This window comes from Lissotriton helveticus, chromosome 2_1 (genome assembly GCF_964261635.1).
Source record: "Lissotriton helveticus chromosome 2_1, aLisHel1.1, whole genome shotgun sequence".
NCBI lineage: Eukaryota > Metazoa > Chordata > Amphibia > Caudata > Salamandridae > Lissotriton > Lissotriton helveticus.
The window spans coordinates 1,130,779,872-1,130,797,605 of record NC_136059.1 but is presented as its reverse complement, the minus strand read 5'-3'; the positions used below and the strand labels follow the sequence as shown (position 1 = coordinate 1,130,797,605).

Sequence of the window (17,734 nt, the reverse complement as noted above, 5' to 3'; positions counted from 1 at the left end):
ATGAGAGGAGCGCGCAGGACGTCAAGCAAATAGTAGCAGATGCATCGAAGGTGCCTTCCAGTCTGACAACACAGAATAGATGGTGAGGTAGATTAGGTTAAGGAGAGGCCGCGCATGAAGTAATGAAGCGGACGCGCTTTGTGGTGGGGGAGGGGGGGTGCATCTGTTCTGTGAAAGTGTTCATGAGTCTGTATGAAGGGGCTTATATGTTTGTGTGTGAATTTTATAGTTGTCAAATTCTTTGTAGTTGAGAGAGGCAAACAGAAAATACAGAATGACAGAAAAGAGACGGGTGAAAAGGAAAGCAAAAAAGAGACGGAACCAGCTTTGCAAAGGGGCAGATGGAAATGATCTAGACAAAAGACGAGAGGGAAACCTGAGCAATGCAGGCAGAGAGAGAGTGAGGGTTCGAGAAAAGAATGAGGCGTTGCGGTTCTCTTTCTCCCTCTGGTCCCTCCTACCTGGGATGATCCCTCGCTTGTGAAAAAGGGAGAAGAAACGGTTTTCACGTGAAAGGGCATGTTTTGGGATCAACTTCAACTACACACGTGCAAATTGTGAGATCGGGAAATGCATTGTGTCATTCCTTCAGAGGAATAAATGGAAAAAATGCTTCCGTGCGGCAGCGCTGATTGAGCCGAGTATGTAAGAGGAATACAGCTTAGGGAGCCACTAGAAGCTTTGCCTTCATCCAGAGCGATTCTGGCGGGCTGAGATTGGGAGGGTTTCAGCGCTGCTAACTTTTCGCTGGGATTTCACGTGGTGCGTGCGCACACAAAGAAGGGAGGGGTAGTGAGAGAGAGGAAGGGGGAGAAGAGAGGGGGTAGTGGTACACGAGTGCAAATTGTGAGATTGTTAAAAGCATTGTGTCATTTCTTCAGAGGAATAAGTGACTCCGGGGAAAAGGGAGGGGGCGGAGCGGAGAGGAATAAATGGAAAAAATGCTTCAGTGCGGAAGCGCTGATTGAGCCGAGTATGTAAGAGGAAAACAGCTTAGGGAGCCACTAGAAGCTTTGCCTTCATCCAGAGCGATTCTGGCGGGCTGAGATTGGGAGGGTTTCAGCGCTGCTAACTTTTCGCTGGGATTTCACGTGGTGCGTGCGCACACAAAGAAGGGAGGGGTAGTGAGAGAGAGGAAGGGGGAGAAGAGAGGGGGTAGTGGTACACGAGTGCAAATTGTGAGATTGTTAAAAGCATTGTGTCATTTCTTCAGAGGAATAAGTGACTCCGGGGAAAAGGGAGGGGGCGGAGCGGGTAAAAAAAAAAAAACAAGACGGAGGGAAGGCAGAGAAGGGGAGGGGAGAGGAGAAATGCGACACGGCGGGCAGGGGAGGGGGCGGAGCGGGGAGAGGGTGTGAAAGCCGCAGGGGTCTGGAGTGCGGCTGAGGGAACTTAAGAAATGCGACACGGCAGGCAGGGGAGGGGCCGGAGCGGGGGTGTGGGAGGAGTGCGCCTGAGGGAAAATACATGCAAGGCAGGCGGCTGGGGGCATGTGCACGCGCTTTTAAGCTCAATGCGCATGCGCATTGAGCTTGAATTTCACGGGCACTGCAAGGAATCGCCACGATTCCTTGCAAGTTGGTTAAAGACTGTTTAAGCCCCCATAGTCTCGCAAGCTCGATGCGCATGCGCATCGACAGGCGAGACCTAAAAAGGAAAGAAAAAAAGAAACTTACCTTTGTCGTGGCATGCCTCACTTCCGTCTTCTTCATCTGCTGGAAAGCACCGGAAGCACCCAGGCTCCCGTACTCTCCAAGCCAATCACGACGCTGCCTGAGCAGCATCGTGATTGTTCGAAGCAGCCTGTTTGTCCACTCAGGCAGTGCCTGGGAGTCTGGGCATGTTCTCGGCGGGGCTGTGCAACACAGTCCCGTGGAGAACATGCTAAGTGCGCATGGCGGTTTGCCCCGCTCAAGAGGGCCAGCCAAACCGTCATGCGCACTAAGAGTGCAAACTACTCCTCACTCTGCTGTGGACATAGAGCCCAGCCCACCTCGACCTGTCTCCGATTCCCGCATAGAAAAATAAAATGATAATAACGTCCTGTTATTATCATTTTATTTTTTACACTTGGGGAGACACTCCTCCACCTTAGCATAGGAGCCGCCACTGAAGACACCTACAAAGCACAAGAAGAGCAGTCACAGGAGTGTAGGAATTTTAAATAGAACAGAGGGGCGTATATGATAATGTTCAGAAAACTAACTGTTAGCTGCTTCTCTCAATGCATGAAACGTGAATGGGGGTGCATGGTGGGAATTTCCTCTGCACTCCTCAAAATATTTTGCTTATTCACCAGTCATCAGATATAGCAAAATACTGCATCACCTGTCCTGTCCTGATAATAATCCTTACTGAAAAATACACACTCTGTTTTAAAATAAGCCACTGGTACCTTATTTTTAAAAGTGTAACTTTAATCAATAACACTGTGGTAATGTTCCTACCTTCTTCTTAGCAGAATCTAAACATGAGTTTTTTTTCTCCTCATGGTTTGTATTTGCAGGCACAATAAGACCAAATTGGAAAAACAGGGTTTCATTTTTCAGTGGCGAATTTTAGAAAGGGAAGCAGGTTGAAGTAGAACATAAATTGTCCGATTCAAGTAAAATATACCTTTTAGCACAAAAATACTACAGTTTTTAAAATTAAAAGGTGAGTCCAATGACAGGAGAGGTGGATACAATTAAAATTCAAAAGCAGTATAATTATCTTAATTTTTTGGGGTGCCACGATGGTTCTTTGTAATACTGCATAATTACATGCTCACTATTTCTTTTCTAATTTGAAATGGCCATTTTATATGTACAGTACCGCAAACACAAGTAGATGATGGACGGAGCACTGAAACTTTTCAGACACTCACCCGCAGTCACAGATCTGGGTTGAATCCATCTTCGTTCTTTAGCTCACTTCACCACCCCAATTCAGACACAGCTATATGCAAATCAGTCTTGACCCTCTGCCTCATGGGAACAGTCCAGCCCAAACTGCCAAGCCATGTCTTTCCTGGACCGGAAACAAGCTTCGGGCTAACAGCCCTCAATAGCCAGGCTAGCTAGAATCCAGTGGCAAAGTGAGCAGTACCATGACAACTTATGTGAAATTTCTGCTTCATTATTTCCTGTTCCCCAAATTACTAATACCATGGGTGTAGGAATAGTACGGGATTACAGGTTCTATTCCTCAAGTCCTCTGGAAAATTCAAAAATCCAGAATATTGCATCCGATTGCGATTTTCATTCCCATTTTTGCTGGCCATTCTCCCCCGGAGATTTCACCTGGTGGGTGTGTAGAGAGAGCACCAAGGAAGCGGTATTCTCATATTCCTTGAAATTCCGGATTCACCGAGAAACAGTGTTTGTAGCTGAATCGAAAAATACACAAAGCCAATAATGATGATATAAGTACATATTGTTAAAGAAGCCTTTCAATGTTACATTGATGCATGAGTAAAGGGGAGGTGGAGGGGGAGAGTCAGAGGGAAGGGATTGTTTGGGAGATCTGAATAGTAAAAGAGGTTTGAGGTGATGTAAGGAGGGGTAGTGGAGGGAAGAGTCTAGAAAGGGTTATTTTGGAGATCATAGTGAAATACCATGTATAATTAAACATATGGCTCTATTCTAACCGACACCATTTTAAACTATATTTCAGGGCAAATCAGGCCTGGTCAGAAGCAAAGCCCCCATATTTTATCCTTGAAGAAGATTTACATTCAGGTGAGGAAACAGAAGAAACTTCAGTTCAATGTAGGTGGCTTTGCATACCTGCTTCCAAAAACGTCTGTTGTCCTGAGATGTCCTGTGCGGAGGTTCCGCAAGGCCTTGATAAACTGGGAACAGGAAGGCAAGCCCCTTCTCAGTACGGCACACATTACCGTCACCACACATGGCTACATCAAATTTCACCGGTTAAAAGCTTCCGATGCTGGAGTGTACACATGCATGGCCGGTCCTGCCCAGGAACATTTTGTAATCAGACTCATTGGCAACCACCACAAGATTATTACTCATCCTTCTGGAACCCGGGAAGAAGAAACCATGCGAAAGACAGGTTTAAGTGAAGCTTCCAGACCAAGAGATAAACATGACAATAGAATTCTCTTTAACGAAAGCAATACGGATAAAAGGGGCCTTCTTGCGGATTTCAGCAGTCGCTATGATGACATCGTCTTAAAATTTCTGGAGCTTAATATATGGCCCAAAGAAAACTTGGAGAATTGGGGAGGGCTGGATTCCACTGAGAGAAACACTTCTGCTGAAGAAGATCAGAGTTATGAAGTCATGTTTCCTTTTGCAGTGGCCATTGATCAGAATCGGCTAGATGACATCATTAGGACCTTATCAGAGCATCCTTTAGAAATGCGAGACAATTATAGGAAGCAGATTCTCTCGCATCTGGCACAAGAGGTGATCAGGAGTAATTGGGAAAACCATGAATCCTTCTTCAGTAACCAGAGAAAAAGAATTGGTTTAGGATCTGTTGAACCTAGGTACCACAAGCCTGTTTCAGGATTTACAAGCTCCTTGAGGACATCTCCTATCGATGGAGATTTTTTTAGCTCTATGGAGTCAAATAATGTTTCACACAACCATCACTATAGGAAACCTGTAATACTGAGGAAGATTTCAGCTGCACAGCAACTCTCAGCTTCTGAGGTGGTAACTCACCTTGGACAAACAGTTGCCCTAGCAAGCGGAACCCAGAGTGTACTTCTTCACTGCGAAGCTGGAGGGTACCCAAAGCCAGTCATCAGCTGGGCAAGGAATGGTGTGGAAATGAAATACGGAGACAGGTAAACTGCATCATGACTGGTTTACGTTTATGACAATCTCAGATGCATGCTCATTGTAACAATTCAACAAATGCATTCTTTTGCTATGTTTGCAATTACTGTTGTTAATAGGGTTTGGAAAACTCTGGTACTGGGTCTTCAGTACCCATAGAAAAAGTTGCATCTCCTTCCATCAACCACCCAGACACCTACGCTCTGCAGGTCTCCTACTCACACACATCCCATGCATATACAGAACCAGATTAGAATGCCAGGCATACTCTTACATCGCTTCTAAAGCATGGACCACCCTCTCACTTCACATCAGCGCTTCATCTTCTCTACTTGAATTCCACAAGAAGCTGAAGACCTGGCTTTTTAAGTAACCAAACTGCCATAGGCAGGGCTAGGCACACACACCTGCTCAGTGCCAGGATACCCATGCGGGTGATAGCGCACTTTACAAATACACATAACATCAGATCTAGTCCATGTGAAGACAGGTGTTTTTAGGATAAACATTTGCTTTGCAGTTGAACAGAATTATGCACATTACCACTACATTCCCCTCTCTTGTCCCAGCCTTGTCATTACTGATGAGGTGGACCCCAAGTTCAAGACAGGAACTCGTCAGATGCAATGCTGTGAATACAAGTCCCCCCCCACACACACACACACACTACATTCTTGGCACCATAAAATGAACTGGCATCCATTTTGGAGCAGATCACAGAAAGTCCAGGTCGAGTGGGTAGTTTGTAATGACTGGGACGAGAAAGAGTAAGACTAAGATTAATGGTAAGTAACTAGAATAATTCTAGCGATTTAAGGAAGATGGCGTGTTTGGAAGAATTTGCCTACATCTATGACAGTGTATGTTCTTGAAAAAAACACCACTTTGTTTTGGAACACAATGCTTGATTATAGTACCCTCCCTACATATTTCTTCCAACTAAATCCGCCCTTCTAATTGGAAAACCTATCCAGACATAGGAGTGGGGGGTGTTTTGACAGCACAGTTGTTACCTCCAAGCAACAGACTTCATGTAGAGGGCTGCTTTACCTGGCAAAGGGCAGCTCCCTTTACCCATTACAACAGTCACATCACCATGACACCCATTTGTTATAGAATTCTTTAATATCAAGGCAATCATTATTAGTTATCAAATAGTGAGCATTTAAGGCACAGATGTCTGACACCGTTGCAATGGACAAACTAGACATTGCACAAATGTGTAAGCATTGCTTCGACCCCAGGTCTGACACTCATCTAAGGCGATTTATGGCTGCAGCCATAGATCGCCACCTGATACCAAAATTATGGAAAACATGCCTGAATATTCATCTTTTCAGTGTATTGCAGTGCTTTAAATGTGGACGCACATTCACGAAGAGTAGCAGCACTTGTTTCATTTGAAAGGGAGAGTACCGGCGCTTCAGATCAGTGTTTCAATACTTTGAATGAGCGAGTATTGACACTTCTCAGTAGCAAACAGGTACTTTGGATACCTGGACTTCTGTATTTCCATTTCAAGCAATGGTGCACAGCTCACACATCAGCTTGCAGAATTACATTCTGATTTGAGTGCGGAAAATTCGTGTGCCATCCTTGGCTATCAATCTCGATTTGAGGCATGACTGCTCTTGTATTGATTTCGCTTACAATGAAAAAAATGGAACCTTTTAAACTCGCACTTCCAACACATAGCTTTCAGCCTGAGAAATAGTCCACGTTATACTACTTCCTCGTTGTAGTGTTTCCCAAGTGTTCTTGTAATGCACATCACTCTGCTCTTCATAATGTACATTCCTTTGTGCCCCTTGCTTCATATCATCCTGTTCTCCATTGAAGCACAGCTCACTATATGCCTCCTGATCACAGGGTGTGTAGTATAGTTTGTGTGCATTGGCACCTGTACATTTGTTGGCCTGTGTGCAGTTGTGCCTTTATATCTGATGACCTAATGAAAATATCTGTCTGTAGGTAATTCGATCTTTGTGCATACCTGCATTTGCGCACAAAAAGGAAAATGAGTTAATTATTGGGTTGGATGGTAGTCCACCACAAGTAACAAAAACACTAACCTGTTGGGTCCAGGCAAAGGTTTCAATAAATTTAGTTCAGCCCCTGGTAGTTATGGCACCTAGCAGACAGACTTGATATAGAGAAAATGGGTAAAGCAAAAGCATTTAGAAGTACCAAAATAGTTAGAAAGTCAAAAACACACCATAATAAAAATCCCACTTCAATTTATAAAAATGGAGGGGTATTTAATAAACAAAATTACACCAAATCAACAAAATTCTAACAAAGGAAAAAAGAGTTATGAATGTTAAAAGATTTAAGAGAAAAACCACCTTGGAAAAGTAGTCAGTAGAAGATGCTGTTAGCTTATGACCTGGACCCCGGCATGATTTTAAGTGGACTGCGATGGATCTGCGGTCAGATAAACCAAGCAGGTTTGTCCTGGTCAAAGATCTTACCTTCAGACTTAGTTTCTGAAAAGGCAGTAGGAATTTTCCAGTGGGGCAAGGCTGTAGATTATATCCGAAGACACCCTCTCAATGCCACATAGATGTTGGATGATGTCCCGCTGATGTTCCTGGTTTTGGTGGTGAAAACTCAGTGTGGGAAAAGAGAAATCTGCTAATCAGCTGGATACTTTTCACAGGTTCGCCTGTCAATATTTCTTCGTACTGATTTAGGACCTGATTAGGACTATGGTAGTCCAATGGACCGCCCTAGCCACAGTGACTGTGCGGGAACGGCCACACCGACGATCCGACCACCCTATTACAAGTTCGGCAGTCGGAACGCCTCAACTGCCAGAGATTAGAGATCCCTGGCTGTGTTGCGATGGTCTTTAGGCTGCAATATGCTTGGCGGTGCCGTTGTGGCGCGGCCAAGCATATTGCAAGTTTTCTCTCTTCCAAGGTTTTCATGGTGGTGAGTTCACCATAAAAACTGTGGCGGAGAAGAAACAAAGGGGGCTCTGTTGCCTCAGAGCCATGGGGTGCATGCAGGGGAGCACGTGTTGTGCCCCCCTGTGGGCATGCACACCAGTTCCTGCACGGCGTGGACTGCAGAGTCCATGCTGTGCAGGAATTGCCTTTAACCCTCCCATGCCGGTGCCCTTTTTTCAGAGACACCGCCAGACACAAGAAAAGTTGTAATTTGGCGGACGGTCCTCACATGGCTTTGGCAGTGTGGGATCGGGGCGGCGATTCTGACCCTCATCATTCATCTGTGATACGCTGCTCCAAAGCCATGTTCTAAAGCATCTATCTGGACCACTAATTCCTTTTTGAATTCAGGTTCCTTGAGGATGGATGCAATGCACAACACCTGTTTCAGAATGTCAAAGACATTTTAACATGCCTCATATCATTTGCCCTTGTTGGGTTGAATGTTAAAAGTTTGCTCTGTTAGGGATGACCATAATAGTGCCATACCCCTTGACAAACCTCTGCCAGTATCCTGTCAGACCCAGGAAAGCTCTGACTTGAGTCTGGGTTTTCAGAGGATCCCAGTGATAGTCTGGATTTTGGGCTTGAGAAGCTCTACATGTCTACCACCTTCCACCGCCAACTCAGTGGCCCAGGAAAATTACAGACCCCAACCCTATCTGGCACTTACTGGCCTTCATAGTTGTGCTGCCTGGTGCAGGGCCTGAAGTACTTCTTCAAGGTGCGTAAGGCGGTCCTGCCAAATGGCGCTAAATACAGCAATATCATGTGGACTGGGTGCACTAGAGCACCCCCATCCCAGAGAGAACCTAGCTGGCCAACCTCTGAAAGATGGCAGGGGTATTCTTCAACCCAAATGGCATCACCTCGAACTGGAAGTGGCCCTCAGGAGTTTAGAAAGCTGATCTCTCCTTGCATCCTCAGACAGGGCAATCTGCCAGTACCCAGTGTTATGTCTAAAGTATTTAGGTACTTGGAGGCCACTAACTCGTCAATGTATGTATCAGACTTTTAATTATCCCAGATAGCATTGCTTCATGTGTTTTTTAAACACAATGCTGTGATTTAGTCAGTTGCTTTTAGTTGATAGCTCTAATTTTTAGCACTGGTGGGGAAGAGAATGTCTTATCAAAGTCATCTTTTATTAAGAGGTTTTCTGCACGAAAAATAAGCTACGTTATTTGTTTGAAAACTGGTCTGTCGTACCAGAAGGAAAACCAGGGTCAAAAACTGATTACTAGTAAAATCAATAGCATAGATTTCATATGGCTGTTGATCAGTGCCACAATTCACAACTAAGGGCCTTATTATGAGAGATCCGAATCTGGTGTAATAATTATCGCATCCAGTAAAAATATCACCCGATGTGCATTTATCCAGTGCGATAAGTATTGTACATTCTAAGTTTTTGGTGAATACAAATTTTGGTGCGGTGCTTACTGGTCCAATACATGTCATACACTTGTCCCATTTTGAATTATTACAGGTTGGACCTGCTGACATTTAGTGAAGGGTGATGTCGTTATGGCATCCGGTGATTTCCAGGTGCGGTAAATAAAACAGAATTCAGGCTTCTGAACAAACAATCAGGGATTTGTGCAACTGTCAGAAAACTATGACCTGCTCATAAATAGGGTCAAAATCAGTGAAGCATGAAGCTTTAAGTATGTACCCGGAGTAGCGTACTACTCGCCGAAAAGCGGTTCAGCACCTCATCAGTGGTAGCAAGCGCTATATAAATGAAAACCCTTCAATCTTCTATCGACTGTCCTTTTTCAATCCAAATAACAGACTAACATATCCATCCCTCAAAATAATTTTATATTTCACTATACTAATTCACCACTAATCAATTTTCGGTTCCAGAGTAGCGTGCTACTTGTCGAAAAAGTGCTTCAACGCCTCGTCAGGGGTAGTAAGCGCAATATAAATTCAATTACAATTACCTGAACAATAAACCAAAGCCAGTATGGAAAAAATAGTAATTGACTAAATCCAGCTGTTCTTTTTTGTGTATCTGAAATTTAAGCTAATCTGAGTGCATCTCTGAAATGCAGCTGACTGGTTTAAGCACAAACATTGAGTAACCTTTACTGATGTGGTCGATGAGGCACTTACCCACTTACTGCTTTCATGCCTTTTGTATTCTCGAGCCAAGAACCCTTGGCTAAAACCTTTATTCACTTTGTTTTGCATCAAAATCGCTTATTTTGTTTGAGCCCTTGCCTCACACTTAGTCCATCTTGGGTTCAGCTCGCAGTTCTGAAATTCTTGGTTAGGGCCTGGAAAATAGGCAGCAATTTTTGTAATGTGGTTATTCCACGAGGAATGGTTTCTTGTGAGTAATTTTGTGGCAGACTGCTTCATGCAGAAAATAGCTCACTGAAAGACAGTTTATTCCTCAAACCAGCCTCCTGTTGGTATCTCTTGAGACTTTTACACAAATGCTATTCACATAGAAAAGTGAGATATTAGCAACCCACCTTTTGTTCTGAAAGCATCATTTTGCGGAATGTTTCATGTAATTTCACGAAATCTAATGAACAAGATTGGCCTTCCCAGTTCATCCAGACAGGGTGACCCTGATTGGCCTGGCAGACATGGCCTCAGTGCTTAATCTGAGCCAGTGGTTGCCAGTGGGGGCCACCGGAACTTATTATTGGGGATCGGCACTTGATTTTCCTCAACAGCCTTTAATCCAGAGCAAGAGAGTGAAAAACACAAAAGGGGATAGAAGGAGGAAGTGAAAAATGAAACTCCCGTGACAAAGGGGGGGAGCAGGGATTAAAAGGAACCTGCAAGAGTGATATAAAGAGGCAGGAAGTGTCTGGTGGTGGATTAAAGTGACATGAGGTGAAAACAAGAATGCACAGTTTTGGTATTCAACACGCCGGCCTTTGATAGTGTCGGTCTCCGGCTTCTGAGCAAAATCTTGGGTTCTGGCACTTATTCTTTTACAAATGAAGCACTGTCTGGCCTATGATTTATGTTTTTCATCTTCCTTCTGTTTTTAATTCTATTCATGTAAATACGTCATTTCAATCCTGGCCATCTTGATTACAGTATTGGGCACCTTGTATCTTGTATTTAATTTGAATATGTATAGTCAAGGCCACTGGAATTATGCAGCAGTGGAGGGCCAAATTATGCAGCAGGGTTGAGTAAATTGTGAGGCAGGAAAAGGCAAATTATGCAGCATAATGTGGCACATTTTGTGATAGTATTAATTCATTATTTTGTCATTTTTACCCTTGTTAACACTGGCTGGGGATTGGTTGCACATCATTAGTGCTAGTTTAATACCCAAATACTGCATTAAGCAGTAAAAAAGTGACCAGTTAACCTTTTCAAAGGGCCTTGCACTGCATGGCATCACCTGTCGCTGTATTTCAGTAACTTTTGAACTGTTTGAGATACAAAACAAGTTCTTTGCTGTGGAAATCTGCAGATTATACTGCATGCGATGGATTATGTGTCATTTGCGGCAAATCTATAATTCAGTGGCCGTGGGTATAGTACTAGTCTAAATGGTGGCCAATTGTACTGTTACCCGAAGATTTTAGCTTTAATAGTGTCTCTGTATTTTGATGACGCTTTCACTAGACCTGAGTGTTAGAATACAAACTTGATGAGCGTCTTGAGTTCAGTATATTGCCAACATTGTTCTCAAATTATTTTAGGAAGGTGGCCTTCGGGCTTTGCCCAGGGTCGGACTGGGAACCAAAACCGGCCCTGCAAAGTGCTCGGCTGGCCCCCCTGGGGGATTGAGGGGGACAGCAGAGCTATTTGCCAGGGCCGGTTTCGGCCGATTTTGTTACAAGGCCAATATTGCACATCCCCCACCCGGGCGGCCTACCGGGGAAATGCCTGGTGCCCGCTACAGCCAGTACGGCCCTGGCTTTGCCATTCCTGTAAGGTTCTCAGTTGCATGCTTCACTCATATCTAGCTGACGCTTAATCAGTGGCCGCCACATCACGAAGGTGAGGGGCAGGGGCCGGGCAAGGGGGGGGGGGTATGAGGGGGACGTGGAAGGAAAAATAATAGTTTTAAAAACGTACCTTTTCCCCACAGCCTCCAACGCCGACCGCTGCCTCGTAGCTCTGCCACCAGTCTCTGGGAAAGCAGAGTTGCTCTGCCAATCCAGACACCTCTCTGCTACTGGGAGAGCAGCACCAGAATTGGTCTGGTTGGCCTGCTCTGCCGCTCAGACACTGCCTGTGAGCCTGCGTCATTTCTCCAATCAGGGTGTGAGCACAGCTCGGTTGGAGAAATAGAAGTGTGCATGTATGTTTGGCCGGCCTAGTATGGCCGGCCAAACATACATGCACACTTCTAAGTGCCACCACCTGCCTGTCATAGCCTAGCCCCGCCCTGCACACGTCAGAACCAGTCGAAGAAAAATAAAATGATATTGTTTCATTATCATTTTATTTTTCTGTGACTGATTCTGACAAGTGGGACGACACTCCTCCGCCATTACGGAGGAGCCACCCCTGCACTTAACATCATAGATACTTGTGTGGTAGTGGGTTCATCTCGAACATAAGGTGCAAGACTAAAGAAGTACGGTGTGTGGGAAAGAAATGTCACTGTATTATATAAACCTTAATGTAATAGGAATTGTATGGAACATGCAATTGAAAGAGAACTAGACATAGAAAAGTGATGTACCGTTGTGTTAAATACATTGATATGTGCCAGAAACGCATAATTATTGGTCACAGAGCTAAGTAGTTTGGGGGCTTGGGAAATTTGCAGGTCACCACTTACCCTCTAAGACTTATTTCCTCTTCTACCTCACATTCTTTACTGAGACTAGTTTAGAATACATGTTGTGGTTGAGCTCAGGTAAAGGCCTTAAACAAGACAATCACAAATTATTTGCTTTTAGCACTAGTTGCGTTTGTTTGTTATCTTGCGAGGATATCCTTCCCACTCACCCTGGCTCATCAGGGCATTATTTCATGCTGTGCTGGATTTGCTGACTGGTTCACTTGTCAATTTTTGGGTCATTCGTGCCTTCATCGTGTTGTTTAGTGATTGTCCTGCATTTCTGTAACTCTGTTACCTTCTACTGAATATTTTTCAAATAGTGTTGGAGTACAAACTTGCCATTCCTAGTCTTCTAATTTTGCATTTTAACCTCAAAGAGCCTCTTAGATATAGAATATTTGTTAGTTTATACTATCATTTGGTGATTTCCATTGGTTATTTACCTCTCTACACCCTGCAAGTGAAGATTTTAAAACTTGTCGTGGACGGTAACTCGCCATCTCCATCCTGTTATATTGTGAGTTTCCCAAACTGATTCCCCCATATTTCAAAAATATGTTGCTTACAACTTATGATTTGAGGAATAATGGAATTTCGCTGATTCCCTGTGCATCACTAGTAAAGATTCAAAGGGTGATCTTGGGGCTTGTAATATTGTCTTTGGCCTTACCTGGGTAATTTCCCCATAAGTTTTGTTTACTGCTTAAAACTGGGAACTGAGCATTGTCTAACATTCATGTAACCTGCTTTGCACCTCTAGTGACCAGCACGTCCCACGCAATCACTACACACTCATCCTGCACAAGTATTCCCATTTAGCCTGGTAGCATGTTTCAACCACCTCTTCAAACAGAACTGCAGCACTGAAGGCCAACCCACTGACAATATGTCACTCTTCTAGCCAAAAGCACATTGTGCTCCTCTTTGCCTGTCTTAAAATCAGCTGTTCAACTCGTACATGTCAGCATCATGTATGTGCTTAACCACCTCCCTTTAGCGCCAAGACGCCTTCGGGCAATCGCGCGCTTTATAAATTTCAAAATCAAATCACTACAGTGATAAACACAAACTCAACCAGCAACATGTCCCTCCACAACAAAACACTGATGTTACAACCCTTTATCATCTCACGTCATGCATAAACCACCTGCTTGTCCCACAGAAATTAACCTAATTTGAAACCACCACACTCTTGAAGGCCAACCCACAGTCTAAATGTTAATCTTCACACCACAGATAAACAGGCCCTTGGCTATTCACTACATCACACGATCACTTCAGCAAACGAGCTGACCACCAGAATATTCATCCTAAACATGACCACCACGCCTATTCAGAAGCATGCACAAACCTCATGCACAATTCACTGTATCAACCTGCTTTAAGAGATTCAATGCACAATTACGGCGTCTCAACTTGAACGCTACAGCCACACACATAACTTTGTTAACAAGCATTTGCAATGCAATAGGTCTCGCATTATTAAAGTTTGAGCTATTGGCATTGATAAATAATGCAACACCAATAGCTCAAACTTTAATAATGCGAGACCTACTGCATTGCAAATGCTTGTTTTAAAATTAGTTTTGTGATACGGTTTGGTTAGTCTTATCGGACTTTCCAAGTGTCTCAAGAATAGAGCTATTCCAGACAGACAGCTGCGCGCCTGACCAGGGTCCCTGAAAAATGCTCTGGGAATCACCAGCGCAACTGGCTGCACATGCAATTGCATCATTCGGGATGGATGGATGAATACATGGATCTATCAGTGAGTGGATGGATGGATGGATCCGTGAGTGAATGGATGGATCGGTGAGTGGATGGATGCATGGATGGATGGATCAGTGAGTGGATGGATGGATGGATCTGGGACTGGTTGGATGGATCCGTGAGTGGATGGATGGATCCGTGAGTGGATGGATGGATCCGTGAGTGGATGGATGGATCAGTGAGTGGATGGATGCATGGACAGATGGATGGATGGATCAGTGAGTGGATGGATGGATCAGTGAGTGAATGGATGGATCCGTGAGTGGATGGATGGATCAGTGAGTGGATGGATGGATGGATGGGTAAGTGAGTGGATGGATGCATGGACGGATAGATGGATGGATAGATCAGTGACTGGATAGATGGATGGATGGATCCGTGACTGGATGGATCCGTGAATGGATGGATGGATGGATGGATCAGTGAGTGGATGGATGGATGGATGGATCTGTGAGTGGATGGATAGATTAGTAAGTGGATGGATGGATCAATCCGTGAGTGGATGGAGGGATCCGTGAGTGGATGGATGGGTCCTTGAGTGGATGGATGGATCTGTAAGTGGATGGAGGGATCCGTGAGTGGATGGATGGATCCTTGAGTGGATGGACGGATGGATCAGAGAGTGGATGGATGGATCTGTGAGTGGATGGATGGATGGATTAGTGAGTGGATGGATGGATCCGTGAGTGGATGGATGCATGGATGAATGGATGGATGCATGGATGAATGGATGGATGGATCAGTGAGTGGATAGATGGATCAGTCAGTAGATGGAAGGATGAATGGATCTATCAGTGAGTGGATGGATGATGAATGGATGGATCAGTGAGTGGATGGATGCATGGACGAATGGATGGATGGATGGACGGTCAGATGGATGGGTGGGTGGAGGAATGGATGGATGGAAGGCTCAGTGAGTGATGGATGGATGGGTGGTCGGAAGAATAGATGCATGGATGAGTGAGTGGATACACGGATGGATGTATAGATGAATTGTAGTCACCGAGACAACTCAGAGCACAAAGTATGCAATCAGTGCCTGCGTCTATGCTAGCCTCACGCACACCTGCAATTATGCAGAATCTGGGTTCTGCCTTTATGCTATATGCGGGGCTCAGCCGACCCGGCTCTCCCTACTCCCTTCCCTCCGTGCAGCTGGAGCAGTTGTGCGAATAAACAAGCCTTGAATGAAGGCACTCTATGTCGCCCCGCCGCCGCAAGTCTGCTTAAGTGGCTGAAATCGGCCTCCATTCAATGGGAGCCGCTCCGTAAGAGTAAGATAAAACTAGAATAATTTTGCTATTCATCTTCTACACAACAGATAGACCTTGTTTGTGAATGTAAATCTTTACTGAAGTGGCCATAAACACCGGTAATATATCCCAACGTGCTATACCCCTAAATTACCAGCTGCAAATAATTTAGGTGAAGCTAATAAACTACATTTGGTGTGTTTTTCCTGTATTTCATGGTTTGTAAACCAACTAGTTACATTGTTTTGGTGGGGGGAGGGGAGGGGAAGGAGAAATCTCCTTTTACAGTATGTATACAACTGTGTAGGGGTTTTCCCCCCAGTATATTGTTTGCGAACTAGAAGGAAAAGACACTACAGCATTTTACCCTAAAGCATGTGGGAGAGAGAGACAGACTTATAAATGGCTTCACAGCACCAATAAATGTGTCAAAATGAAAAAGCATGCACATACTTTGTAATAGACTATAAACACGATGTGGAATGAAACGATTGTAGTCGTTTAGTAAACAAGAGAAAGGAACGCTGCCTTTCTATTGGCACACGTTTCATGTGAATTAAAAGGTAGCATGTCTCTCGTGTTTGCTAAACTGCACCAGTGTTTTAATGCGAAGTTGCATTTTAACTTACAATTTTTTTATTTCAATTTGGTGTGCCTTTGTGCAAATTAAAAAGGAAACTGCAGTGGCAAATGCAGTGCATGGAAGTTTAAACAAGCAGAAAGTGGGATAAGGGAGGGGGTGGCAAATGGTGAGCACTTTTGCGGCCGCTTTGATGTTCTCAGTGGCCGCGCTGCTCACTGAGAACATCAAAGCAGCCGCGAAAGTCCCCCCAAAGGCTGCAGGCGGACAAATGGTGCACGTGCCCGGCACACATGCACTGTACCCGATCCGCCTGCAGACTTTGGGAGCATTTTTTAAAGCCCTTACTTAACTCTCGCAGAGCAACGCATGTGCGTTGGCTCAGCGAGACCTAAAAATGACCATTTATACCTCTAGCAGGGTCTGGTGACTCAGTCAACTAATGTTTCTGCTGCAGGGATCTTTGTTTGACCGCATGGTCATAGGTTAGAATCTCTGCACATCCATTCAACCTTTCATCCCTCTGAGATTGATAAGGAGTACCATTTAGGGGGGACCAATAATCAGTGTTTATCTGTCAGTAGCACCAAGAAACACCCTTGAGGATATGGGGTGAAGATGCCCAACCGCACGGTGAGCTGGAACCCCTTGCCAAGAAAGTGGTTTCCTCTCGGCGTGCATGATCTACATAACCAGGTTTCGATTAAAACCTCTCAGGCTAGGGGAGGTGGGACCAGACGAGTTCCTTATTGTTGTAGGGCAGAGTACTCTAGCTGGTTGGGCTGAGTAGAAGATTCAAAGCCCCACTCGCCCTAGCCCCATTTCCTTGCCAAGAGCACGCCCCCTTCTCCCTGTACACTCAAAGAGGGAAAAATATTCTTTGGTTGGCAGGTCTGAGAAGTGGTCTATAAATGTACACATAGGATCCCTCTTCACCATCCATAAATCATCAGCTGCATGTACTCAGAGCACGGGACCACACAATCCAGAGAGTGCACAAAGACAACATATTCATATGAAATGGACCCCGGTCTCTATGAATCTCTGTGAGATGAGACAACAAACACACCCAGGCGTAGTAAAGTGTCAATGTGGAATACAGACAGCTCTGAGCTGCAGCGCACAGGCCACGTAGCCCAGAGTGCAAAGACATTAGCCGTTCCAAGAAAAAAACCCTCTTATATAACATATATTCAAAATCTGTTTAAGAGTTTGAGATGGTGGGTAAGGCGCTTTCTTTTTTGGTGCCCACATATAGTGTTTCAGCAGAAAGACTAGACCTCAAGTGTTCACTGGTCTGTGAAATATTCTTGCAGTTAGATAATGTGATATGCCAGCGAACAGAGCTTTTTAAGCACCTCTTGATAGTGCAATAATTGCTGTTCATCTGTGAAGGCTGTTTAGCACTTCATTAGCTTGATTTTATCTTGCGATAAAAACAATAACCTGCGAAAGTAAACCGCAGAATTTCAAATGGCTGGGCCTCATTTACAAGCCCATTGCGCCGCTGGTGCATCACTTTTTTTGACGCAACGGTGGCGAAATGGGCTTGCCCATATTTTCACGACGACGTAAAGTCACCCTGCGTGACTTTTCAGGGCCTTGTAAATATGGTC

At 44.6% G+C, this 17,734-nt stretch overlaps 1 protein-coding gene across 1 annotated transcript in view; it reads left to right on the top strand.

Moving 5' to 3' along the window:
- Nucleotides 1-17,734, top strand: part of ADAMTSL1 (ADAMTS like 1) — a 677,686-nt gene that overhangs the window by 493,876 nt on the left and 166,076 nt on the right. Inside the window, exon 19 of the mRNA XM_078677817.1 lies at nucleotides 3,655-4,795. Coding sequence (XP_078533943.1) covers nucleotides 3,655-4,795 — 1,141 coding nt within the window. The remainder of the gene's footprint in view (nucleotides 1-3,654; nucleotides 4,796-17,734) is intronic.